This window comes from Merops nubicus, unplaced genomic scaffold (genome assembly GCF_000691845.1).
Source record: "Merops nubicus isolate BGI_N331 unplaced genomic scaffold, ASM69184v1 scaffold45426, whole genome shotgun sequence".
NCBI lineage: Eukaryota > Metazoa > Chordata > Aves > Coraciiformes > Meropidae > Merops > Merops nubicus.
This window is the reverse complement of record NW_008615199.1, coordinates 747-21,376: the sequence shown is the minus strand read 5'-3', so window position 1 is coordinate 21,376 and position 20,630 is coordinate 747. Positions and strand designations below refer to the sequence as shown.

General features: G+C 44.2%; 1 protein-coding gene across 1 annotated transcript; it reads right to left on the bottom strand.

Annotated features, from left to right (window-relative positions):
- Positions 1 to 786: 786 nt before the first annotated feature.
- Positions 787 to 20,262, bottom strand: CAST (calpastatin; the record flags this gene model as incomplete). The annotated part of the gene is made up of 23 exons (XM_008942444.1): positions 787 to 876; positions 1,349 to 1,402; positions 2,191 to 2,283; positions 4,084 to 4,185; positions 5,945 to 6,043; positions 6,578 to 6,673; positions 6,843 to 6,890; positions 7,436 to 7,519; positions 7,935 to 8,036; positions 8,858 to 8,959; positions 9,255 to 9,359; positions 11,768 to 11,815; positions 12,797 to 12,880; positions 13,800 to 13,898; positions 15,170 to 15,265; positions 15,402 to 15,494; positions 16,053 to 16,106; positions 16,203 to 16,283; positions 17,023 to 17,124; positions 17,619 to 17,714; positions 19,459 to 19,575; positions 19,829 to 19,885; positions 20,212 to 20,262. Coding segments are annotated over 23 exons (1,953 nt in total), but the record flags the coding sequence as incomplete, so codon positions are not given.
- Between the last annotated feature and the right edge of the window lie 368 nt (positions 20,263 to 20,630).

Below are 20,630 nucleotides of genomic sequence, written 5' to 3'. Positions count from 1 at the left end.
CTGCCCTGACCCAGGGGCAGGAGCTGGCACTTGCATATTAATTTAGTTAATGTCAGGTTTCCTTTCTGCTCAGCACGTGCTAGAGGGCAAGAGTGCAAATGTCTTTCAGGAGTGAGTTACTGGCTCTTAACTAGCTTGAGCACCTGTTGGAAACAACAGGAGTCCACAATTTTTGCAGCAATGTCCAGGAGCAGCAGGTGCTCCTGAGTGCCCCTGGGCCCCTCTGCCAAGGAAGCACTGAAGGTGCCTGCAGGGGCCAGGTGGATGTCTCAAACCCATGCAAGACCTCTCCCCCTGTCCAAGCTCAAGTTAACAAAACCTGGGTTAAGAGCAAGCAGAAAGCACAGCTGACAGTGGTTCTTCTCAAGGTGGACCAAGTCTCAGTCCCCTTCTTCATACTCTTTCTCAAACACCATCCTCCTGTTGGGCACCTCCAGAGCTCTGCAGCCTCCCCTGCTAGTCCTCTTCATACAGCCTCAGGTGTGCAGCACTTTGCTGGGAATGGTGACACAGTTTGTCACCTGTGTTCAGGATATGACACAAAGGCTCCATGTCTCATTACAAGGCCTCTCCAGTTCATTCCTTCTTCTTTCTTGTCAGTTCTACTATTTTCCCCAAGACACCTAAAACTCTTGTCTACAGTATTTGTCTCTGCAAAACCCTCCTGAATATCACTACACCTGGGCAGCCCCTTCCAGTGAGGCTACTGCTACTGCAAATTGAAGAGCTTACACAGACTACTGGAAAACTGTTTATTTTGCAAGTTATTAGCAGAAAATGTCCTACCTTTGAGTGCTGTGGTGTGGCAGGAGCCTTTGCACAAGTATCAAAGTCACCTGAGAGGGCATCAATAGCTGCAGAGTCATCTGTAGGCTCCTGCAATGAGTTTAATTCTGAAGTCACACAATATGCAGTACTTCCCACAGGGAAATTAATGTCTCAAGAGTTAATGTCTGTTTTAATTAAGCTTTTCTAAAAAACAAAACAAAACAAAAAACCCCAAAAACCAACCAACCAACAAAACCACCACCACCCCATACCCAAACTCTGCACCTGTGTTAGAACAGAGATGTCTATTTGAGGATTCCAAGATAAGCAGTTTGAATACTGGGCCTCAACTTTCACACTGCAATTCTCCACAAAAACTGTTCATTGTGAAATTACTTTTCACAGACATTTTACAGTCCACACTGTTACTACTACCTGCTGCACTGGAGCTTTTATGGCAATCTGCAGCTTATGAGAATTTGCAATGAATCCTGCCTTGAGCCTACAACAACTACCTCCAAAAAACCATGAGAGCACAGAGTATGAAACAAACACAGAATGTAAACATTCCACTTGTTACCTTTTGTTCTTTGGGTTTCACATCATCCTTTGCTGCTGGCTTCACTGGCTTACCCTGGGGAAGAAGAAAGATCACATCTTCACTTGGACTGGTCAGAGTTTTGAGGCACAAGTATGTAGGTGAGACCCTGGGAGTTCAGAGATCACCAGGAGAGCTGCACAGCTCTGACATCTCTATGGCTCCTGCTGTGTGCTCAAGGCCAGCTCACAACGTGCTCTCATGCTCTGTTATTTTGGCTACACTATCACCTCTCTACCCTTGCAGTGTACTGGAAAAGCAGCTTCTGATCCACAGAAGATCAGACCCCTGCCAGGGTGCTCGTGCTCCAACAGCAGCAGCTTTGAGGCTCCAGGTGCAGCGTGCTCTGTCCCCAGCCTGGAGGGAAGCCACTGGGAGTGACTGAGCTCACCCCTGCACTGTGGAGGTACCACCTCCCCAGAGGCAGACTGCAAGGGCACGCTGCTGAAGGGAGACACACTATTTTTTCACCTGGTTTTGGTAGCACCTAAACCCCTGAGCTGCTGTGGCTGGAATCTACACTGATACATCTCTACCACACTGACTGATCCTGGGTGTTTCCAAGTGATTTATTTGTTCAGATGGGTCTATTTAAAAAACAACCAAACCAACCCAAACGAGACTTGTTTGTTTTTTGAACAAACTGTGTGCAAGGATATTTGGAGGCAGTCATGTGTAGGATGTGTACAGGTTTAACCCCAACACACCCCTACCTACAGCTCACACAGCTTCCCTGCTCTCCTCTCATTTCTGAAGAGGACAGACTGGCTCATCTCCACACATTTCTGGTGTTGCAAATAAGAACTAACAAAGGTTTTCCTTACCTGTGCACCTGACTCCAGAAGTTTCTTATACTCAGGTGGGATGGTATCGTCTCTTTCTCCAAGTTTGTCTCTGTGTTCAGATTTAGCCTTTTCCTGAAATTTTTTAAACAACTTTAACACTTAGGTGAAAAATATTAGCAAACAGTAAGTCAGAGGGCCCATTAAACTTTGAACAGATGCTTTCTTCTACTTTAAAATTTTTAAATTACAAGAAAAAAAGTGTATACTTATTTCACTATGAAGGGTGTCTCATGCCTGAAAGTTTTAAATTTGCTAGCTCTCAAGAAGTGGACACGTTTGGCAAGTTAAAGACATAGACACACTGCAGCACCCCAACACAAAACAAGTTACACCAACTGTCAGTTCTGCTTTTCAGCAGTATGACCTGAATGAGCCATTCTGTACTGGCACACTGAGCCTCACCCACACAGGGCAGCCTGCACACAGAACTGGCCCTGCTGCAGCACCTCACTCCTGAACACCCCACGGACCCTCAGGAGCACCCGGGGCACTTACCCACCCCCCCAAACTGACCAGAGCAGCCTCTGCTTCTCATCAGACCTGGGGGTCAGAGGCAGGTTCAAACCCAACACAGCTAGGAGGCAGAGCACCACCAGCTCCTGACAGCTGCATCAAGGGAAACATTCACAGAACCAGGAAATTGTTTTGTTAGGAAAGACCTGTGGAGTCCAGCCATTCCCCATCCCTGCCAGGTCCCCACTGCCCCGTGTCCCTCACCCCACATCTCCACGGCTTGGGAACCCCTCCAGGGGTGGGGACTCCACCACTGCCCTGGGCAGCCTGGCACAGCCCTGGGCAACCCTCCAGGGCAAGAAATTGTTCCTCAGGGACAACTGAAACCTCCCCTGGGGCAACCTGAGGCCCTTTCCTCTTGTCCTGTCCCTTGTCCCTTGGGAGCAGAGCCCAACCCCCCCCTGGCTCCAGCCTTCTTTCTTTCCACTATGTTTATTTTTTAATTTATGCTGCTCTAAGTTCTGGCAAACGTGCCAGACACATGCCAAACACAACACCCTGTTTAGATTCAAGTAGGTTTTTAAGCATGTTGTTGAAGATTATTTTTGTATTTGTTAACACAGACATTTTAAGGATCTCTTCTCTTTTGTTTTTTGAATATAAGCCTTTTCCACATCTTTGTAAAGAGCAGCACATGAAGGAAGCTGGGCTCCTGCAGCTCCACTGAGGCACAGGAGCTGCTGACATCCCACACATCAAGCTGTGGCAAGGGACATCACCACCCAGACTATGTAAACCTGCTCCTAAATTAGCCAACAACCTGGTCTGGGATTGGAAACATCCTTCTAGACACCAGACTAAATTTACTCATGGGCAGCTTATGATTTATTTTTTTTTTCCAGTAATGTCCTTTACCTTAGTATTTCAGTTTACAATTGAGTACCTCTACTGCTAGCAGGCAGGCATGTGTCTGATTTCCTTACTGGCAGAAAGTCTTCATACAATTAAAGACTTAATTAAGACAAATGTAGGAGCAAGCAAGTTTAAAAATGGGACTGCTTAAATGAACATGTCTGCTGATGAACTTGGTATTTGTGAGGTTCTAAAAGTCAAAGTTTAACAAAAAGAAGGCCACAAAATTATTTTTAGAAACAGAGGACAGAGAAGACAGATGAGAAATAATTTCAGTAGAACTGCATGAACATGTGTTAGTTTTTTAATGGTAATCTCACTCCCACATCTGAAAATCTCATGCTATATATTCCTACAAGGATATAACAAGCATTGCAGTACACCATTAAAAAAAAAACAACATCTAAGCAGCACAATAAGTATCTCAGACCTGGGGTGCTGTTAGTTTATGCTTGTGTGTGTACCCACCACCCTCCCACACCCAAGTTTCAGAATGTCCTTTGTTACCTTTACTTTATCCACAACTGGCTTGCCCTCATCAGGGTCAGGTTCCCTCTGTCCCAGGGAGTCAGACAGGAGATCCAAGGCTTCATCCATCTCTTTTCCTCCCTAATAATGTATAAACACATCTCTGAAAGCAAATCTGCTTAAAAATTATTTAATTCATCCAGTTAATATAGCTGACTAACAAACTGTCAGCTTCACTGAACACTGAATATCAGCTCTCCCTTAGTAACTACAATGTTGTGCAACAGCTGGGGAAAAAATGTACAAAACACCTTTTATCTACAGACCTACAAAAAACATCACCTTAAGAAGCAGTTATGGATTTTATTTTAACAGTTTTCTTCTGGTACACGTAATCCTAATTACTGTTCTAGTAAGAAGAGGTCTATGAAAAGCTTGTTTTTTGGTAATTGTCATTCATTCTGCAAATGTTATCCCTGCAGATGAGCTGCTAAGGAAGTGTCAGTCTGAATTAAACTTATGAACACTTATCTTCCCAATAGGTATGTTTTTTTGCTAATTCACAGCATTTTTATCCAAACACTGGTTTGACAAAAAGCCCTCAGAGCCAGCTAAAGCCCAGGTAGAAGGAGCTTTATATTCCCTTTTAGAATGTGGCTGGAAACACTAGAGGAAGATCCCACTGCACAGATCGAAATGGAGGAATGAAAGAGGGACTGAATAAGGAGAAACTCATTAACAGAACTTTGCTGAAAGTTCAAGGCTCAAAGAGGAGCAGAAAGAAATTGCCCTTTGGCCCAGCTGAACCCTGTACACTTCAATTCAGTCTACACAAATGCCTTCCCAGCACTCCCTGGCCCACGGCTGACTCTAGTCAGATGGCCTGCAGCCCAGGTACTGTCCCTGATCAGCAGGTGTTGCTCTCAGCAGTGTTCAGGCTGGACTCAGCCCAAGGCCACGGCGCCCTGTTTGCACAGACACTTGTGTACCCAGCCCCCACTGAGAGCTGCTGACAGAGAGAACAGCCTAGGCAGAAGTGATGAAGACTATGGACAAACCCTGGAGAAGGGAATGGCCCTGGAGCCCCCACAGGAATGCTGTGAGGATGCTGGAGGGGGCAGAGGCTGAGCAGTCACAGCCTGGCATGGAGGCAGGTAACCCCAGGAGAGGGGCTGAGCCTTCTGGGGACTGTCATGACCACGTGTGGGTAACTGGCACCACAGCTTCAGCTTGGGAGGCACACAGGTTAAGGTGGAGTGATCCCCTTGGCAACCAGGAATCCCTGCTGGACAGGAATTGGCTTTGCTGCTGAGTGAATTTCAGGAAGAAAGAGCCACCAACATGACCAGTGAAGGCAATGCTGGAAGCTCCCCTGGCATTAAAAGGAGGTCATGGTGCTGCCTGTCTCACTATTAACCTTGCCCTCCTCCTCTTAAAGGCTTAACAGATAACTTTGCCACTACAGTAATGACTACACTATTATTAAGTGTTCTCATTACCTAACCAGGAAAATAAAGGTGTACTTTGGCTAAAGGCCCAAGTCTAATGAGGAAACTACTTGCATGTGGTAACTGCCCACACCTACCCACAGGAAGGAAATGAACCATCCTGTGATGTCCTCAGTAACTGGAGGAACCAGCACAGGACACAGAACACTCTCCTTCTCCCTCAACAGTCAGCATTAGCCATAAATTATTTAACTCTGCAACAGTCTGCATTTGCACCCTGTTCTTGGTGACCTGCTGGAGCAGGGGGTTGGATGAGGTGATCTCCAGAGGCCCCTTCCAACCCCACCCTGCTGGGGTTCTGTGACTGGCAAAACTGGCCAGGTCCTGCTCTTGGCTCTCTCCATTAGTCAGTTCTGAGTCTGAGCTGAGGATCCAGAGGAGAGGCTGCTCACCAGGGCAGGAACAGGAGGAGCTGCTGAGTGCACTGAAGAAGCTGTAGCAGCAGAGATGACGTCTGAGGACCCCGCGGCCTTCCCGCTCTCCTTGGTTGTCTGAAACAAGACAGCAGCACCACTAACACAGAGGACTAACACAAGGATATGCATCAAATTCCACACTTAAGTTTATTTCTAGGACTTTATTCTTCTCAGGTCTGCTTGTTCCAGCTTGAAACCCCTTCCTGAGAAGCACTGTGCAGTAGTTCAGCATCTCAGTTTGTTCACATTCCACCTTCCATCCCAACTCCTGGGTCAAACCTTGGCACAGCTTTGGCCAGAGACAGGTTTACTGGGACTCCAGAGGCCCCAACACTTCCCCAAACACACCTCTATTCCCTCCTAACACTTCCAAAATTCTCAGCACTAAGGAACTACTCATGCAAGCAACTGGTAAGAAGCTATGACAACTAAATTACCTAGGTTTTTTCTCATTGTTAAGGTTCTGCTCTCCTATTATTGTAAAATAGTTTACATTTTTAGTCATTCAATGTTATTTAAGGGTGTTCATATAAACTTTAGAGGAAACAAATAAATATCAGGATTATGGAACAACTTGAAAATAAAACTGATTTTCAGAAACCAACTTACCTTTATTACAGTTGGTGTAGGCAATGGTGCAGGTGGTGATGGAGAGCAGGAAAACCCTTCTGTCAAACCCTCCAGAAGATCATTTTCACTCATCAGCTACCATTAAAATGAAAACAGAAAAGAGGCTTTTAAGCCTTTTCATCTATTAGCACTGAGCAGGTAACACAGTCTATCTCCATTTTTAAACTGCAGGCTAGGAAACTCTACTGACATTTGGGTAAACAATTCAGGAATTACATAGTTATCTGAATATTCACTTTTTTACCTGGGATTTTTCTTCTGGTTTTGGTAAGAGTGGTTTTCCATCTTTATCCTACAAAAGAAAAATCCCCTTATATTAAACCAAGCAGTCCTTAATGACCATGGAACACAAGTCCTGTGAGACCTTCCACTGAAAGAGAGGATCTCACCAGTGACCCCAAGCACCTACTGCTGCTGCTCAGGAGTCCCTGAGGCTGGCAGCTGCTGTGCACATTTTGGCTGTTTCTGAACAACCCATTTATGCCAAATGAGTTGTGTGGTGACGTTGGCAAAAACACCAACTTGAAATGCCATTTTTTTTTTAATGGTTCTGACAAATCTCAATTTATTGAGTTACAAAACCCACAAAGCTAATGAAAGAGTGCAGCACAGTCATCTCAGCCAAAAATACCCATATGTAGGTAACTGCATCTAAACCACTGGGTGCTTCTGTAGGCATCTAATGATACATGTCAGATATTCAGGAGCTAAAACCTGGGATTTTTCTATAGTATAAAAATGGCTGAACTGAACATCAGCATTTCAGAATGGAGTTTGTTTCATCCACATATTCTGAGGAATGAAAGGAAAGTAGTGAAAGGGTATTAAATGAATTACTTTTGCTTCTGTTAATCTGTAATCTGGAGGAATTGTCTCTTCATCTTCGCCCAGTTTTTTGAGTTGTTCCTTTTTGTTTTTCTCCTATGAAGGCAAAATAAAAATAATAAGAAAAACAAATAACTACATCCCAACATAAATGCATGAGTGAGCTTTCAAAGTCTTCACTCTACTGATTCAAATTAGTCTAATTCAATCCAACTACCAGTTAAAAGTCTAATGAAAACTAAAAGAAACCCTTTTATCTTGAGAAAGATTTAATTTATCTGCATGTTTCTTTCTGTGTACATCACAAAATCATAGACTGGCTTAGGCTGGAAGGGAGCCCAGAGATCACCTCATCCAGCCCCCTGCCATGGGCAGAGACACCTCTCAACAAGACCAGGCTGCTCAAGGCCTCATCCAACCTGCCCCTGAACACCTCCAGGGAGGGGCATCCACAGCCCCTCTGGGCAACCTAGTCAACAGCCTATTTTTTGAGATGTGATTGTTTCTCTACCTTCACTTTGTCCACAGCAGGTTTACTTTCATCTGGATCAGGCTCCCTCTTTCCCAGGCTGCTGGACAAGGCTTCCAGTGCTTCATCTGCCACGTGACCAACCTGCAAAGGTAATGCCCTGGTTTGAGCTACAACAGAACCAATTCTCTTCAGTGATCTGAGCTTTCAGTTGGTAAAAATTTAGTGATATAATACAGTAAAACCCAATTCTTAGTTTGGAGTTCAGCTTCAGCTGAAGAAACCTGATCATACACCACTACCACCAGCCACACCCTACTTCAGGTAAAAACAGTAAACTAAAACCTTTAAGGTTTTAAGGTTTAAATACCATTTAAAGTATAAATAAGTAAATTAAAACCCACTAGTGCTTCTCTCCCTAATGGTATTCATATACTTGGGATCTGCTGAGTTCAAGGCATAAGGAAAACTTGTGTTTCCTTAAAAAACAAAACAGAGGCTGCTCTGTGAACAGGTTTCTCACTTCCAGAGACTTAATCACAGCTAGAATGTTTCTCAGGGTGGGGTTATCTGGTTTGTTTTTTAACAGAGGTACATATATTCTGAGAAGAGGTACAAGAATGTCAGCCATTAATGCAACCTTCTGACATACTCAGTAGGACAGTTATGATTTTTTGGTACCATTTCTGTTTTCCTGCAGTATCCACTAAATGTGCAAAGAGCAACCCTTCTAAATGAGCTGGAGTAGACCTCAGGAACTGTCAGTTCATCTTCCCCCACTCAGGTCACTGACCTCCCTCATTCAGTCTGTGCTTGACCTGCATTTTTTTGGAAAGCACTCAGGCTCTGTGGGTTACCTCTGTGCAGGAAGTCTATGCAATACTGAGACAGGCACCCTGGGAAGAGGCCCTGCCAGCAGGTAACTGACACCGTGTTCTGCCCCAGCTGCAGCTCAGGCTACTTACTGAGGACACAGCTGCTGGAGCTGAGGACTGCACCGTGCAAGCCGTGGCTCGAGGGACGGCCTCGTCCTTACCAGCTCTTGCAGACACAGCATCCACAGGCTTCTGAAACAGAAACATTACACTGCATTTTACTGAATATGCTCAGAAACCCAAAATGTACCTGCTAAGTGGCTTTAATTTTTTTTTAATACAGTAGAAAACAAGACTGATAAGTCTAAATTTACATGTAGAAGCCCCTCAGTGAAGGGCTCAACGTCAATGCTGCATGTTCCATTGAAGCCAATGGGGTGGGGAAAAGCAGAGACAGAAGAAAATATTTTCCTTGGAAGAACAGCAGCATTATCCAGTCTTAGCAGAACTACCAGTGTCAGCATCTTCAGTGAACTGGAGGACGTACTCTGGCTGTGCTGCTGGGCTCCACTGGTTTGGGGTGTGCTGCAGGCTGTGCGGGGCAGGAGAAGTCTTTTGAAAACTCATCAACAAGATCCAATTCACTTAAAGGCTGCAAAAAAGACACACGTGGTACAGGTGACTCACTGCCTGTTTTCAATTTGTTTTTTTTCCAGAATTATATTTCAGCTACTCAGAAAGCAGGAAAACCTGTGTAGCCTACACCAAAATAACCCTTCCCATTTATGTGCAACAAAACAGCATGAATTTTGCAGTACATACAATTAAGAAAATCACTTTTCAGAACAAGCCAGTTGCTTTATTATCAGAAATCAATATAATGCAGAGAACATTATGTTCAATACTGTTTACAAGGCTACTGAAAAGGAAGATTATCCTCTTAATTAGAGGGGAAAAAAGAATGTTAATATTTACTAGAGACTACTGACTAGAACAGCATTGTGCTGCTGTAATAAATCACACATAGGTCGTGCAAAGCAGCATGATCAGGTTATGATTCTCCCTTTTTAAACTCTGTTCTTTCTTTTTGCAGCAGGAGAGTTCCTCCAGAGGCAGCATCACCTGGAAGTTCTCCTAGTTTATGCACTGACTGCTGACACTCAGTGGTTTCCTCTGTGCTTGTTTTAGGTAAGAGTACCTGTGGTTTTAGTTGCCTCCTGTGTGATTTATTACAATTTGTTGATGCTAGTGATCTAGTGCTATGTGATCCATGTACTTCCATGACCTATTACTGATGCTCTTGGGACCCTTCACACTGCTGTTTACACCTAAGTGTTTGAATTTTTGCTAGCAGTGATTGCCACTCCCATGCTACATGGGACTGATTTGGTTAGGGCTCAGTTGGTCAAATTCATAATACATCAAGTAAGATTTCTAAAGGAGAGTGTCTAATTTATCCCCCTTCCTTTGTCAGTCAGGGCCCTCAAGTCTTTATAAAATGTCCTATCATGCAAAGCCCCACTGTTCATAATGTCTGGATTCTTCTTTCAACAACTTGATCAAGTGGTGCACAGGCAATAACAGCTTTTTTTCACAGAAGTAATGGCCCTGCATGTGCTTAAGGGTATGCAGAGTGGGGGCCCAAAGTGACACAAGCCTTAGCTGAAATCATGGTGGAAGAAGAACTTTGCATTCACCAGGAATCAAGGAAGAACTGTGAGTGGCTGAAGGTTTTTCAGCTATTGGCATAACTTTTTTTTTTCCTGGCTTGGGTCTGACAGAACCAAATCACTGGTGACACCACAGGAGTGCTGGTCAGAACATCTTGCTCAAAATCACCTTCAAATTACAAATACTGAGAAAAATACTGCAATGTATGACTTCCATACCCCTGTCACTCACAACTATTCAGTTAGATTCCTGTCTCTGATGGATAGGGATGGAAGATCATGGGAGCACTTATTCTTCTACTAACCACTCAATTATTTTGGCTTAAGACCTCATGATTCTGAGGTCACCTTCTGCTTTGGTTTTGTACTGGCCTTTACAAGTTCAAACTAGGAGCCAAGCTCTCTTAACTCATGCTGTGTTCCTCTTCTGGAGCTGTTATTTTTCGTGTGTGCCATCTCCTTGGTGCTGCCTGTGAAAGAGGAAGGCTTGTCTCCTGCCACTGATGAGTGGTTCCCTCAGGAGCACAGCTCCTTTCACCTTCCTCCCTTATGACATGCTCAGCAGGGGATCCTTCTGTGCAGCTCTCCCACATCACCCACTCAACACGACTGCATGTCTGAGACCTGACACACAGGTTTTCAGAGACATGAAGTCCTTTCATCACTGCCTTTGTGTTCCTCCATATTCAAGCTTGGATAATACAGATTTCTGCTAAAAAAGGCAGAGTGTCATTCTTGCTCAGATTGCCCCTGAACCTTCACAGATGTTCCAGAAAAATGGGGGAACTGCTATTCCAGTGATGGCAGCACTCCCCAGCTCACAGCAAAGTGAAGCCTTCGTTTCCTTCACTGCACAGCTCCTTTGCTTTTCCTCCCTTCTGCTTTCTTCCTGTGCATCTTAAATTAACCACTGTAACTTTCTCTTTCCATCTCCTCACTCTATCTTGCACTTTCTGGGCCACGATGGGTACTTTTTGCAAAGTCCAAGGTGTTCTTTGTCATTAGCAAAATGCCCACAGCAGCTTTTTCCACCTTTTTATTTGATGACTAATGAGAGGAAACTGTCAAGAAAACAGATTTTCCTGCCTCATCTCTCTCTGTCCTACAGCTCTGATGGATTTCCACAGAACACCTTACACTAACTCCTCATAAAGATTTAATTTGTGTCAGCACTCACTCCACAGCTCTCTCCTACCTCAGTAATCTCTAAACCTTTCTCTTACTATGCACTGTTTAGTCACAGCCAGTGAATTCTAACAAAACCAACTCTCACTTGACACTTCAGAGCAGCAGACCAAGAGACTTAGGTAACAGCACAGAGAGGTGGTGACAGAGGGGGAGGAAAGCAGGGTATCTATTCACACTCCTACAACACTGTCAGATTTCTAACCTTAGGTTTTTCTTCAGGCTTCGGCAATATTGGTTTTCCATGTTTATCCTAAAAGTAAAGCAAGTATTATTGACATCCTTCTATCCACTGTTGTAAGAAACCCCATAACCCATAATCACCAGCAAAGTAACATAAAATAAATGATACTCATATGAAGAAATCAGTGACACAGTAACAAGAATACCTCTAAACAGGAGGAACTCTTACCTGGCCAGGTAAGTGGATAAAATAGCAATTGTGATGTTAGCACAGCACAAATGGCCCAAGACACCAAAAAATGCTCATTTCTATCAATATGGAGCAGGAATCAATCCCATAGTAAACAAGCAGGAATTCACCCAGTATTAAAAAGCCTTTGAGTGCAGAAGAAAAACTTTTGCACCTGAATGAACAGTGGGTTCAATCATCCCAAGTCTGTAGTCACACAGTCTTGAAATCTCTGAAATGGAGGGGTAGGACTGCTCCTTTCCAACCAACGTTAACATCTGGCTCCAGCAAGGCCAGTTTCTATAGCAACCTTGCACATGATGTAGAACATCACTTATAGCAATAACTGTTGCAGAAACTTTCACTTCTGAACTTTATGGAACACACACCTCAGGTCTGTTCTTTTTTTTTGTTTAACCTTGAACAGATCTCCATCACTCGAAGTAACAGTCTGAAAAAAATGAGTGTAATTTTCATACTATTTTACAACAGTGTTTCAAGCTACATGACAAAGTGACACCCAAGAGGACTTCTGTAAATGGATGGATTTTACAATGCTGAGGTTTAATAGCAGAAACAAGAACCACCACCATTCTTGGAGTGCATGACCTGGCATGATCAGATCTTTGCTCAGAATGCCTGAAAAACCCAGTCATCCACAAAAGAAGGGAAGGAAACTAGAGATACAGAAATCACCAACAGCAGAAAGCTGTTGAAAAAACACTAGTTTTGCTTTTCCCCACATTTTTTAGTTTCTGTAACCAAAGAAAGTGTCAGATGCACTGCCTGAATTACAAAGCAATGGAGATATGACAAACTTACCAGCTCTGGTGTTAACCTGTAATCTGGAGGTATCGTATCATCACGTTCCCCAAGCTTCTCTTCTTTTTTCTCTTTAGATTTTACCTTAGAAAGAACAAAAAAATTCAGTGAAGAGAAATTAAAAAAAAAAAGACTCAAAGTACACCAAACTTCACTATCAAAATTCTCCAGTCCACTGTTTGAAGAAGCACTAGCAATTCTTTGTCTTTTTCCATCACTGCTGCTGAACACACAGGTTTTTAAACCTTCATGAAGCAATGCATCCCCTAGATTATCTGAAGGGCCAGGCAGACTGATTCTGCATTACAACATGCTTTTTCTTTTTTGCCAAAATTGAGCTCCAACATCTTTCAGCAACGAATTCTTTTCTGCTAGCTCACCACCATTTGTTTGCTCTAAGCTGTAGGTGAAGACAGAGGAAAATAACTGATATTAGCAGGGTTATGGGCAGTGTTTGCAAGACTAAACTATAAAGTCAAAGCTTAACATGCAAACATGGGGCTACTGTTATGATCTAACTATTCAAGACAAACAGAAATCTTGGAAGACACAGCAAAAGGCAAGACCCAAATGAGAAAGGCAATGGAGTCTCAAGGAAAGAGAGGTGCACGCACTAGAACTCCAGAAAGCTAATTAAAAACCCAACAGCAAACACCTGCAAAACAAAGGCCTGCTATAAATTGTATCAAGTCCTCGGGGAAAAAAAAACAGAGCAACTAGAGCTGGGTGTGGGGGGTGTGTGTGTGTGTGGGGGGGGTGTGTGTGCATGCTTGTGCAGACAGACAGAATGCTCAACATCTTATCACCTTACTAGATTCTGCTCTACCTGTGTCCACTCAGGAATCCCTCATTTCTTAATCACTTAAGACTCAGACATTCCTTAAGGCTTTGATAGGAAAGTCACTCTGTTAAGATTTTACACATCTATGCAGTATCTAACAATACCCAGGATTCCACAGGAGAGCCTGAAAGTTGCTATAAAAAAAAAAAAGAAAGATTATACCTCTGGCACCTCTACAACAGGGGTGACATCTTGTGGAGGTTCAGGTTCAGGTCCACCAAGAGTGTCAAGAAGAGCATCCAATGCATCATCTTTAATAGCCTGTATTTAAGAAAACACACAAATAATTTAATTTCTTCTTTAAACTGACACAGGTTTTACCTCAAACATCTTTCATGCTTGTGGTGGGTTAACCCTGGCTGAGCAAGTGCCCACCAGGCCCCTCTGTCACCCTCCCCGTTTCCTCTCCTTCCTCCACAGAGCAAAAGGGGAAAGGAAAATGGGATTGAGACAAAACCCTTGTGGGTAAAACAAGGGCAGCTGAATGGGAAAGCAAAGCCAAGCAATGCTGAGCGTGGAAGAGAAGAGGAACAACCCAGAGACTGATTCTGCCCTTCCCACCCCAGGGGGTGTCTGGCCTGCCCCGGGGAGCAGGGCTCCAAACGCACAGCGGTTGTGCCAGAGGACCCAGGAGCAGCCCCCCCAATTCCTCCTCCTTTTACCAGCTCTCTGCTGAGCTGAGCCCACATGCTCTGGAACGCCCCTTTGGTCAGCGGGGGTCAGATGTCCTGGCTGTGCTCCCCCAAACTCCTGCTGCCCCCGCTCTGTTCCCCACGTGCCCCCTGCAGGGGCTGTCAGCAGGAGCCTGGGTGCTGTGGGAGCCCTGCCCAGCGGCAGGCACAGCACGGGTGTGATCAGCACCCTCCTGACTGCCAGCACAGAGCCCTGCCAGGGAGGAGGGCGGGGGCTCCGCCACAGACAGGCCTGCACAGTGCTGTCCATGGACTAAACAGCCATCACCAGACCCATCATTTTGTCTTGCTTTAAATGATTTCCTTAATATTACATTGCAGAATATGGCAAATTATGTGATGAGATGAGCACAGTCTAACCAAGACACACATTCACTTAAAAGGAAGGGGAATCAAAGCACATGCATTATCACGTGACTCAGCTGCCAGACACTGCCAGGTGACGTGGCCACCTGAGGAAGGGCAAGGTCACACTTGCTCTTTACAGAGCAGAAAAGGAAGGTCTGTAAGGCATATCACAATTGCATCACATCCAACTCTTAAAAACACATAGCTAAGAAAACACAGATCTTTCTTTTGTTGCCCCTAGTCAGAAGAACCACAGTTACTCTGCAGGAGTCCAGAAGAAAAATCATCTGACCTCCAAACCCTGGATCTTTAAGGTACAGCAGAGTCTGAGCAATGGCAACTCCCACTGTTCCTATACTTCCTGTGACAAACCAGATTTACCACTGAAAATGAGGATGATGAGCTTCTTTACAACATGGGGCACACAGGAAACAGAAGAGGTATTTGTACATTTTAACAACAAGTTACTAGTCCAAGAATGAGTTAACATACCTCTTCTGATTTTGTCTTCTCCTCCTTAGGAGGAGCTGAGGCCTTGACTGAACTTGCTGCTTGTGCTTGCACAATTTCTCCTTCCTTACTTGGTTTCTACAAGAGACATGAAATTAAAGGCTAATTTGCAAGAGTAAAAAGAAGGGGAAAACTGTCAAGATCATTTTAAGGTGAAATAATGGCAGTGTCTCATTGCAAGGAAGGCATGCAATGGCAAGAAAAATATCAGTACCTCTGTCAGACTTGTCTTCTCTCCTTGGGCAGCAGCAGTGCAGCTGAAGTCAGAGGACAGGGCCTCTGCAAGCTCATCATCTGTCATTGGTTTCTGAGCAAGAAATTGCAAACTAGGTTATGATTATTAAAGCTCAAATATCAACGCTGTCAAACTTGGTTTAGAATCTGAACGTGCCCCAGGCTTACTCACACAATGACCTCATCAGCACACACTGCTGTCACAGTAAAAATAAAAATATTTCCCCCCCCGCCTGATTCATTTCTCAGATAAGCTTTTTTTTTTTTTATAAACAGTAAAATTAAGCTGGCTTAAAGAATTCTCTTGCCAAATATAGAAATTCAAGTCATCTTGCTAAAGACATTAAAAATCCTCCATGCACAGCTACTATTTCTTCCCCTAGTTATTATTATGCCCAATGCATCTGTGAGGATTTATTTGACTTGTTCAGCTTCACTGTTCTGAGAATTCCTGCTTCTTTACTAAAAACATCTTTGCCAGTTTTTATTTAGTTTCAGCACATTATCTGGCATGCCACAGTCCTTTCCTGCTTGGTGGCATTTTTGGAAGACAGGCAACATTTCAATTTCCCTAGGAATCCAGTGATAAATGGGTTGTTTTCACCTTCCAGTGTAAAATGCTAAGTCTTACTTCATCTCGTTCATCTGCTTTTGGTGGGACTCCATCTTTGCCATCCCCTTTGCTCTAAAAGGAGAATTAAGATTGTGGTAAATGGGAACCAAAAACATGTAACATGAAAGAAAACATGCATGAAGAATGTATTTTTTCTAACTGACTAACCTTCAACAATTTGACATACTCTGGAGGCAGACTGCTTTCCCGTATACCCAGTTCTTCCAAGTATCTTGAAGATACATCTTCCTGTGAAAAGAAGGCAGACATTCATGTTTTTGTAGTCTTGTTTACTGAAATAAATTTCTAATGTAGATCTATCTACAGTGATATTTCTGGAAAGAAACTGTGAGGGCTGGCTGGGTCAGAGGGGCCACTCCTGGACCACAACTATGCAGTGCCTTTCAGACCCCAGTGTCATGCACGTGCATCTCAACTAGCTTCCAGAGTGCACAGCACCCAGCACACCTCTGCCACCACATTCCTCCTGCACTGACATAACCAGCTGCAGTGTCTCAGCCCATAGACTGTATTGCTGTACCTACAATGGATTTTAAATATTTACTAATTCCAAAATCTTTATCATGGCTGAGTACTGCACTGAGGTTGTAATCTTAATCCTCACGGTACTCTCCCACTCTAACTCACTGAAGTCTTCCCCAGATTCTCAGTGTTTTACTCTCTCAAGTACAAACGAAATCCCTCTTGTGCCTCCACCACTGCCTTTTGTAAACCCATTGGGGACCATGCTTGGAAGGCACTTCAAAATGCAACAAAATGGCTTTGACACTTTACTGTTTTCTCCTACAATACAGAGCTGTATCATTTCTGTATTACTGACAACACCACTGGAACACAACTGTGCCAACCCTACTGCACATCTTAGCAGACCAAAGTGACAAGTACTGGATCAGTGTAGTAGTCAACAACCACAGACATAATTCAGAGGTGAGTCTTCCAAAGAATAAAAATTAAAAATGTGAAATACCATAACTTCTGGGCCAGTGTAAACAGGACTGGCAGGAGCATCTTCTTCAGGTCCACCCAGGGAATCTATTAGGCTATCGAGTGCCGACTCATCCATAGCAGGCTAAAAAGTAAGCAAACCATTATAGAAGTTATGCTGTACAAAGGAAAAAAAAACATCTGAATCATCTGGGGAATCTGCAGAAGACTCCAGGAAAACAAACCAAAAGTTTTCTTTCAGCAGTCTGTGCACTGGCCAGATGTTCCAGTGAGAACTGTTCTTACACTCGCTGCCCAGTAACAAGACATTTGTATTTATGAACCAGCCAATATACATGTGTACATACAAAAAACTGAATATAAAGAGTAATTAATTTTATGTTAGTTTTGTTGAAAGTGATTCTAACTAAACCCCAACAGGACACAAATGACATGCCAGTTGTTTTTTGCCTATTCTTTCAGATATTCTTGCAGCACCACACAGAACTGCCACGCAGCGAGTCACCCCTTTAGAGTTCAGAAGTTACCACTGTATTTTTTCTGAACCTGACGTGTTTCAGAGGGAGAAACATTCTCTGACATGAAGGGAAGCATTTGTCTGGGACAGTGTTTACCCACCTCAGGACTGGACTGATCAGCTGCAGCACCCACACTTGCACTGGCTGCCTGGGCACCCGCAGCACCAACCACTGTGGACACCTTCTCAGACTTAGGCTGGAGAAATAACAGAAAAAAATTAAGAGACAGCTTTATTGTATGGCCTTATGTTAAAAATTCTAGAGAGTAAACCAAGTAAAACACATGTCCCACCAAGGCACGAGTATCTGTTTTCCCTCTTCATCTACACTGTGAATAAAACTGACAAGCTGGTTCCACCTCCTGGCTGAGTGCTCTGGAAGTTGGGTAGCTGCAGCCTGCACGATACTGAGTCCAGCCTAAAACACCCAACTCTGAGGCTGTCTGTGTTTTTTTTTGACTCAGCAACTGGCTAATGCACTCTGCTTGGGCAGAGTGAGAGACCACCTACCTGCAATAACACTGAGACACACTCTGCCTCCAGTGTGACTGTGCTCAAAGAAACCACGTGAGATTGTGAGAAAGAAACCAGGTTATTTTAAGTACCCCACCTCTTCTTTTTACTTTGCCAGTAAAAGAAATCTGCAGTGCAGAAAGACTGTAAGGCCCCTTCCAAGTCTCTTGGGGAAGCTTTCCTTTACACCCAATAGTTCTCAGTACAGCACTAACCCTGGCAGCAAACACTGCTCAGATTGGAAGGGTGAACACTGCTTCAGGGAGTTAGGTGCAGGAGCAACACCAACCCAAAAAGCCCCCAGACATCTGCATTAATGACATCCTCATTCACTGCAAAAACAGTAAGTCACAGCAGATTTACAAGAGTCCATCATACTCTGGCTTTGTCACCCAGACACATACAATCATTCTGGTTGGAAAAGACCTTTAAGATCATTGAGTCCAACCATCCCCCATCCCTGCCAGGTCCCCACTGCCCCGTGTCCCTCACCCCACATCTCCACAGCTTGGAAACCCCTCCAGGGGTGGGGACTCCACCACTGCCCTGGGCAGCCTGGCACAGCCTTGGGCAACCCTTCTGGGAATGGTGTAAGATTTTTCAAAGGAGACTAGAAGACCAAAAGATTCAGATCCTGACTCTACCACATACTTTTGCTCCAGCTTTCTCTTCACCTGACCCTCTCTCTAATGAGCTCTCACCAGCTTTTCCCCCAACCTTTCTCTTCCTAGGTTTTTTTTCAGAGTGTTGCAGTCAGGGCACTTGGGCTGCATTTGGAGCCACCACCACTGGTACTACAAACACGCCTGAGGGTGCAATGCTTTTCAAAACAAACAGTTCCCTTGACTGACCAGTCAATCCATTCTGTTCATGATCAGTAGTGGTGGGGCAAGGGAAAAGACTGGCCAAGACCCAGTCACACCTACCTCACTGTAAGGAACCTGCAGAAAGCTGGCATGAATGGCAGTGGAGCCCCAGATATGTCACACATGGGGACAGGCCTAAAACTGTGATAATCTCACCATCACTTGGTCACCTAGCAGGCAGAGTGTGTGGGACAGTGAAAACAGATGTATGAGGAGGACAGGGAAAGATGGATGCACATCAGGATCACCAAACAGCCAGCACAAGCCAGCTCCTGGATCAGCAGCTCTGTCCGTGGCTGGTGCTTATCCACTAAGCATCCACTGGAAGTGGATTGTTGTTTAAGTTAATTAGTGGTAAAGTGTGGAGTTTAAGTCTCTGATTTCAGAGCCGCACCAGGAGGTTTGTGATACACACAAGACAGCTTTTGAGCTCTTCTATGTTGTGATTTTTGGGGATACAGTCTCATTTCACAACATTCAGCATAAGAATCCACCTCCATGGGGATTTCCAAGCCCGATAATAACACGAATAATAAAAACTGGACTGGTAATTCTACTGTACCTTTGCTGCCTCTGCAGAGGCTGCTTGTGGAGGCTGGTCACCTGCAGTTGTAGCAACTTTTCCTGTATTATTTGGATTAGAAGTGGTAGTCACAGAAGATGAGGTTTGGCTTTTTGCCTGTGTAGAGAGAAACAATTATTAATACATAAAGAAATACTCACAGGCTTTGTTTGTTTGTGGTTTTTTTTTGTTTGCATGGTCGTTGTTTTGTTTTGTGGTTTTGTTTGGTTGCTTTGATTCAGTTATTTTGGGTTTGTTTGTTTAGGGTTTGTTTTTTTAAAAAATAAAAGGAAGAAAGAAAGAATAAAAAAACCACGAGGACCTCTCATTAAGAAAAAAAACCATAAAAGACAGAAGTTACACAACTTACACCACTGGGTTCCTTTTGCCTTTCTTCAGATGGCTGTTTGTTTTGAGAGTCTTTTGGCTGTCAGAAAATTAAAAAATTGAGATGATTTACCATTCAATGCTACAGAACACGACCTACACCAGTTCAAACAAAGATGACAGATTTAAGGATGGTCAGCAGAGCTCTTTTAAGCTGCTGTGGGGCAAGAAAACCCCTGGCATCCTGACTGCCCCCAGACACTGCAGCCCCACACCTGCCAGCTCCTGGCTCTGCTGCACACGGGTACTCTCCCCATGGCACAGCAGTTCCACTTGCCAATGTAGCAGCAAAGAGTTTAGCACCTTTTTTCAAAGTTACTCCATGTCCAAAGTGACAAATTACAAGGTTGAAAGACAAGTATTTACCTTGGTCGACTGCGCGTTTTTTCCCTCTTCCATTTTGGTTGTTGGTGTGGGCTGAAACACAAGCAACATTCTGTGTTCAGACAGAGGTTAATACACCTGGTTACTTCTAAGGGTCTGGCTTCTGTGAAGAACAGCATCAGGCAGGCTCACACTGGTGAGCACACCAGCTGTGTGACCTGTGCACACTGCTCCCACCCTGCAGTGCACAACCCTCACACCCAGCTCCACTCCAGCCACCCAGCAGCACTCAGGTGTGCACATGTGCACCCTGGCTCCCCAGGTGAGGCACCAACAGAGTGAAGGAAGGTGACCTTCTACAGGTCCCTTCCAGCCCAAAGCATCCCACGACTCTGTAACATTAAACAAATATAATCAAGTTTGATTTACACCTGAAAATCTGCAGCCGTGCCACAACATTA